This window comes from Hyla sarda, chromosome 11 (genome assembly GCF_029499605.1).
Source record: "Hyla sarda isolate aHylSar1 chromosome 11, aHylSar1.hap1, whole genome shotgun sequence".
NCBI lineage: Eukaryota > Metazoa > Chordata > Amphibia > Anura > Hylidae > Hyla > Hyla sarda.
In genome coordinates this window covers 107,120,453-107,127,506 of record NC_079199.1, presented here as the reverse complement: position 1 = coordinate 107,127,506, position 7,054 = coordinate 107,120,453, and the positions used below count along the sequence as shown (strand labels likewise).

Here is a 7,054-nt window from a genome sequence, read left to right as displayed (position 1 = left end):
TGGCCTGTCGTGTGATCTGCGGTATCCCCAGTGGCCTGTCGTGTGATCTGCGGTATCCCCAGTGACCTGTCGTGTGATCTGCGATAACACCAGTGACCTGTAGTGTGATCTGTGGTATCACCAGTGACCTGTCGTGTGATCTGCGGTATCACCAGTGACCTGTCGTGTGATCTGCGGTATCACCAGTGACCTGTCGTGTGATCTGCGGTATCACCAGTGACCTGTCGTGTGATCTGCGGTATCACCAGTGACCTGTCGTATCACTAGTAGCTCATTGACTATAATACTTTATAGACAATACCATCCCCATATAACCACCATAAAATGCCCTATATAGAGCTTCTTGCGCCAGGCGAGGCTTGTAAACACGCAGGATGGCGGCAGTGATGAGACGATGAGTCGGCAGAAAAACAACATTTAATGGAGGTGAAAGGTTGGAAAAAGCAAAACCGCAGTATAAGTATCCGGCTCCATTCACTGACACCAGAGAGTAGAAGGCACTTTCTGGGCGTTCGGCTCTAGGACCCAGTGAACCTGCAGTCCTGGAGCCGACACGTCACAGCCGCCATCTTTACCGCCCGGATTCAGGTCAGTTATGGGACAATTTATTCTGAAATCCCAATAAGCAAAAATCAATAGAAGTAAAAGCTCAAAACCTGTGAGGACGAGCGTCTGATGAGACCAGCAGGGAGCATGTTGGGAGTAGTAGTACAATCACATTAGAGGTTTGGAATTATACAGAGCAGTGGGGGAGGGGGCGCCCCCTATATCCAGATGTCGGAGCTGCAATCACCTCCTGGATAGCGACACTCATGAGCCAAGGCCGGACCATCCGGCTCCTTCCCAAAATCCACCATGAAGTCGGGGTTCAGCTGGAGGCCTCCCTTGTCTGTGTCCACATCAATCTGCAGCATGACGGAGCCGTCCCTGTGGGGGAGACACGGAGGGGACACAGATCAGACACAGCACAATATACAGTATATAATGGGGTCTTCAAAACATCATCAACACGTAGAGGAAAATAATCCACGTGGGGTGGGGTGGGCCGCAGTCAGTGTATTATGCTAAAATCCTCCAAACTTATGATGGGAGTGAGAGGGAATGGGAAACGTTTATTCACCCGTGATGCGACGCGTTTCACAGCAAGACCGCTTCATCATCAGGTATACCCAGCTGAGCACTGCTGTGTATATATAGGTAGAAGCTGTTAACCCTTCAAGCACTCTTAAAAAGGGACCAAACCAAAAATATCCAAAACTACATATGCATCAATAATACAATCAACAAAAATACATAAAATCAAACACCATACTACAACAACATTAGATAAAATATGACCCAAATATTCATGTATACATATCACACATAAACATATGTACATACAGTGATCCCTCAACCTAAAATGGCCTCAACATACAATAGTTTCAACATACAATGGTCTTTTCTGGACCATTGTAAGTTGAAACCAGACTCAACATACAATGTACAGACAGTCCAGATCTGTGAAACGTGTCAATGGCCGGAAGAACAGACCAATCAGAATGGGCAATTTACTGGTAAAACACCTGTATTACTGAAGTGTATGCACTGACTGGTGTCTGGTAGCACCCCCTACAGTACAGGGAGGTATTACATGTTCTGTACTCTTTACCTGTATTACTGAAGTGTATGCACTGACTGGTGTCTGGTAGCACCCCCTACAGTACAGGGAGGTATTACATGTTCTGTACTCTTTACCTGTATTACTGAAATGTATGCACTGACTGGTGTATGGTAGCGCTCCCTACAGTACAGGGAGGTATTACATGTTCTGTACTCTTTACCTGTATTACTGAAGTGTATGCACTGACTGGTGTCTGGTAGCGCCCCCTACAGTACAGGGATGTATTACATGTTCTGTACTCTTTACCTGTATTACTGAAGTGTATGCACTGACTGGTGTCTGGTAGCGCCCCCTACAGTACAGGGAGGTATTACATGTTCTGTACTCTTTACCTGTATTACTGAAGTGTATGCACTGACTGGTGTCTGGTAGCGCCCCCTACAGTACAGGGAGGTATTACATGTTCTGTACTCTTTACCTGTATTACTGAAGTGTATGCACTGACTGGTGTCTGGTAGTGCTCCCTACAGTACAGGGAGGTATTACATGTTCTGTACTCTTTACCTGTATTACTGAAGTGTATGCACTGACTGGTGTCTGGTAGCGCCCCCTACAGTACAGGGATGTATTACATGTTCTGTACTCTTTACCTGTATTACTGAAGTGTATGCACTGACTGGTGTCTGGTAGCGCCCCCTACAGTACAGGGAGGTATTACATGTTCTGTACTCTTTACCTGTATTACTGAAGTGTATGCACTGACTGGTGTCTGGTAGTGCTCCCTACAGTACAGGGAGGTATTACATGTTCTGTACTCTTTACCTGTACCTGTTAGCTGCTACATGTAATTTTTTTTTTAGGACATTGCATGTACTGTATAGGACCCTGAAGAAGCTCCTGTCCTCTACATAGACAAGTGTTTCCCCAAGCAGGGTGCCCCCAGCTGTTGCAAAATTACAACTCTCAGCATGCTGGGAGTTGTAGTTTTGCAACAGCTGGAGGCTCCCTGCTTGGGAAACACTGACATAGACAGTGATTACAGCCCCCAGCAGATCTTTCTTACTTTTATATATAAGGATTTGCTTTATCTATATTCGTTATCTACTTATTTTTCTTTAATCCTCACTTTTTCCTATTTTTGGATGATATTTTGGGGCTTCAGAACCAATTACCAGTTTTCCATAGAGTTCTGGTCTCAACGTACAATGGTTTCAACATCATCTCTAAGAATGCTCCAATGTCTTACGAACACTTCCTTTATATTCTCCAACGCGCAAGTATAATCTATAATAAAGTTCTATATAAATGAAATATAAACTTTATTACAGATTATACTTGCGCAGCGGAGAATATTAAGGAAGTGTTCGTAAGACATTGGAGCATTCTTAGAGATGACCCCATTTTAAATAAACTATTGCCTCATTTACCCGAAATGGACTTTCCGTAGATCCAGCAACCTACGGAATATGGTCGCGCCCATTAGGCTGAAGCCGTTATCTTCTCCATTGAATTAACCTCCAGTCCATTGGATGCTCCTGGGCACGTTCCCTTGTAATGACAGTAGGTGTTGTCCCATGATTGGCGCTGCCACTAAGGAGTTCACCTCCAATCATTCGGACAAACAATAGAATATTAGGGAAAAGAATGATTGTGACCGTTCTGATGCCATCTATCTATTGACCTGTGCTTGTGGCCTGCAATACGGTCCCGCATGAACCATAGTGTATCACGTCAGCTTGATAAAACTCATCATCATTGAAACAATTCCCATTCATGTTCGGAATAGGTCGTAAAAACGTATAAATAAGGAATCCTTTTGGATACTTACCTTGGGGACGTTATTCCCTGGGGGTCAAAATGAAACAATTGATAATGCCCGTTGATATGGAGAAATACCTGATTCATTAATATTTCTCTCTTTTTTTAGTGTTTTATACGTGTATGTACATATGTTTATGTGTGATATGTATACATGAATATTTGGGTCATATTTTATCTAATGTTGTTGTATGGTGTTTGATTTTATGTATTTTTGTATTGTATTATTGATGCATATATAGTTTTGGATATTTTTGGTGTGGTCCCTTTTAAGAGTGCTTGAAGGGTTAACAGCTTCTACCTATATATATAAACAGCAGTGCTCAGCTGATGAAGCAGTCTTACTGTGAAACGCGTTGGATCACGGGTGAATAAACGTTTCCCATTCCTTTGCTGTGTCCAGCGCCCTGTCACTCCCCTCGTAAGTTTGGAGGATTTTTGCATTATCGTGATTTTTATTGGACGTGGAGCGGCTGCAGGCACCTCTATGATACGCTCTTTTCCATAGTTACACTTGGTGGAGTGTAACTAGATGGGGTAAGCGCCATCTTACTTACCTCTATATATTTTAAACGATATAACACCACGGAGCGCTGTCTCTATCTTGCTTTAGTTTATTATGTACCATGGGAGTATCCATCTCCAGCTGCCTGTATCTAATCCACTGTGGGGTCCCTCATAGGCCACCGCTGGGTTCTGTGCCTGGGGCAGACACCCCCCCCAGGGACAGACACCCCCCCCGGGGGCAGACCCCCCCCCCAGGGGCAGACACACCCCCCCAGGGGCAGACACACCCCCCCAGGGGCAGACACCCCCCCCCAGGGGCAGACACCCCCCCCGGGGGCAGACACCCCCCCCGGGGGCAGACACACCCCCCGGGGGCAGACACACCCCCCGGGGGCAGACACACCCCCCGGGGGCAGACACACCCCCCGGGGGCAGACACACCCCCCGGGGGCAGACACACCCCCCGGGGGCAGACACATGCGTCTCTTACCGTATCATGTCAGGGTAGAACTGCTTGTCCCAGGCGCTGTACAGAGACGTGGTCACATAGAGTCTCCTCCCGTCCAGGCTGAGCTGGATCATCTGAGGACCCCCAGGGACCCTTCGGCCCTATAAGACACACAGAAGAAGAGATGATAGATGGTTGCCATGGTAAGGGGTCAGGGGTCTTCAGGTCACTTACCTTTACCGTCACTGGATCAGGCTGACATTTCAGCTCTTTGTCATCCAGCACAGTCACCGGACCTCCGCTCAGAACGCTGCCCCCCAGAAAGATCTGCAGACAGAAGAAAACATGGAGGGTGAGCGGCTTCAGCGCTTTCGGGGACCTACATGACCACTATTTCTCAGATGGCTGCAGGAAATGCTGTGGTGTCTGCTGTCCCTGGGGTCTCCACCCATCACCTACCTGTCCCACCAGTTTAGGATGACTGGTGTCCTTGATGTCATATTGCCTGATGTCACCGTGCAGCCAGTTACTGAAGTAGAGATAGTGGTCATCCAGGGAGAGCAGGATATCAGTGATCAGACCTGTGGGGGGCAGCAGAGAGAGGGTTAATGCACCCCAAATCATTATATAGGAGCCACTACCCATGCGACCAATCTCAATCCCAACGTATGTCTCACCCATTTAGCTTCTTCAGGGGGAATCTAAGGGCGATGCCGCAGCTGTGGGGGGGGTCTACGTGGACATATGATGTCCCATGTTGTAGGAAGATTATCTGGGTTGTCCTTTGACCCCGCGGTTATATGTATTCGCGACTGACTCATTTCTTAGGAGGGAGGATTGTGGGACATTGCTGGGAGTCGAGAAGAGCCTGGCGGAGTTAAAAGTCACCCAGCGAGTGGTAGCGTATCCTGATGACACATGTCAGTGGTTCCTAACCAAGGTGCCTCCAGCTGTTGCAAAACTACTACTCCCAGCATGTCCGGACAGCCTTTGCTGGGAGTTGTAGTTTTGCAACAGCTGGAGGCACCTTGGTTGGTAACCACTGACATATGATTTGATATCAGAAGTCAACAGCTACTCAGAGGCATCTGGGCCCAAGTTCTATCAGATAAGTGAGAAAGTCTCTGACTGATCCTGATCTCTTGGACGTCCTTCCAGGGCCCCAAGACTCTTAAAATCTGAGGGATGGTAAGTAAAAGGAGGCCGCACAGAAGGTGGAGCAGGGGAAAGGCTGACCCTTAGGGAAAGGGTTCACCTGATCCAAATCATACCTGTTCCCTTTGTTCAAAAGGGTCTTTCCGGAAGCTTATTAGTAGCCAATCATGTATCTCTAAGGCTCTGGACCTTGTAATGTGGATCCCCAGCATGTGTCCGTGCCGCCGGCCCACTTATGCTGTAAGGGGTCGGTGATAGAGTTTTACACTCACATTTACCTCTGTTCAGGCCTCACTGGGTCCAAGAGATCCTAAACCAGACGCAAACTAAACATCCCTCAGCAGAGTATTAGGTGGCCCTCCTCACCCTTACCAATCGCACCATTAAAAGATGGACGGTCTTAAAACGCTGCAACTCTTCTTATTGAGGAGGAAGACAAGGGAGAGGTCAGGGCGATAGCGACAGAGGGAAAGCGCTGACCACCATGACTGCCTGCTACAAACCAAAGAAATAAATCCCATAAAGGAGGCTCCCGCCCCTGGTACCTTCAAATCACACCAGAATAGTCACTTCACTGGCCAGGTCTTTGCAGAAGTGTTCACCGCACTTAACAAGAACCAGGGTTCACACACCCTTTACCACCCTCCCGAGTAGCCACCAGGTTGAAAGGTGAAATGGGACAAAATAGTTAAGATCATGGCAAAGACAAGTAAGCCTTGGCCAGACATAGTACCATAGGTCATAAAGGACAAAAAGAAAAAGGACCAAAGTCCAATAAGGTCACCCTATATCTCTATTGTGTCATTAAGGTCATCCCTATATCTCTATTGTGTCATTAAGGTCATCCTATATCTCTATTGGATCATTAAGGTCATCCTATATCTCTATTGTGTCATTAAGGTCATCCTATATCTCTATTGGATCATTAAGGTCATCCTATATCTCTATTGGATCATTAAGGTCATCCTATATCTCTATTGGATCATTAGGTCATCCTATATCTCTATTGTGTCATCAAGGTCACCCTATATCTCTATTGTGTCATCAAGGTCACCCTATATCTCTATTGTGTCATCAAGGTCACCCTATAATCTCTATTGGATCATTAAGGTCACCCTATATCTCTATTGGATCATTAAGGTCACCCTATATCTCTATTGTGTCATTAAGGTCACCCTATATCTCTATTGTGTCATTAAGGTCATCCTATATCTCTATTGTGTCATTAAGGTCATCCTATATCTTCTATTGGATCATTAAGGTCATCCTATATCTCTATTGGATCATTAAGGTCATCCTATATCTCTATTGGATCATTAAGGTCATCCTATATCTCTATTGGATCATTAAGGTCATCCTATATCTCTATTGTGTCATCAAGGTCACCCTATATCTCTATTGTGTCATCAAGGTCACCCTATATCTCTATTGGATCATTAAGGTCACCCTATATCTCTATTGTGTCATTAAGGTCACCCTATATCTCTATTGTGTCATTAAGGTCACCCTATATCTCTATTGTG

General features: G+C 46.1%; 1 protein-coding gene across 1 annotated transcript; it reads right to left on the bottom strand.

Moving 5' to 3' along the window:
• Positions 1-405: 405 nt before the first annotated feature.
• On the bottom strand, positions 406-5,057 carry SELENBP1 (selenium binding protein 1). Its single transcript, XM_056545145.1, has 5 exons — positions 5,054-5,057; positions 4,836-4,957; positions 4,611-4,703; positions 4,419-4,537; positions 406-927 (listed from the first exon to the last, which is right to left on the bottom strand). The coding sequence occupies exons 1-5, from the start codon at positions 5,055-5,057 to the stop codon at positions 765-767; spliced, it is 501 nt and encodes a 166-aa protein (XP_056401120.1). The 3' UTR covers positions 406-764.
• Between the last annotated feature and the right edge of the window lie 1,997 nt (positions 5,058-7,054).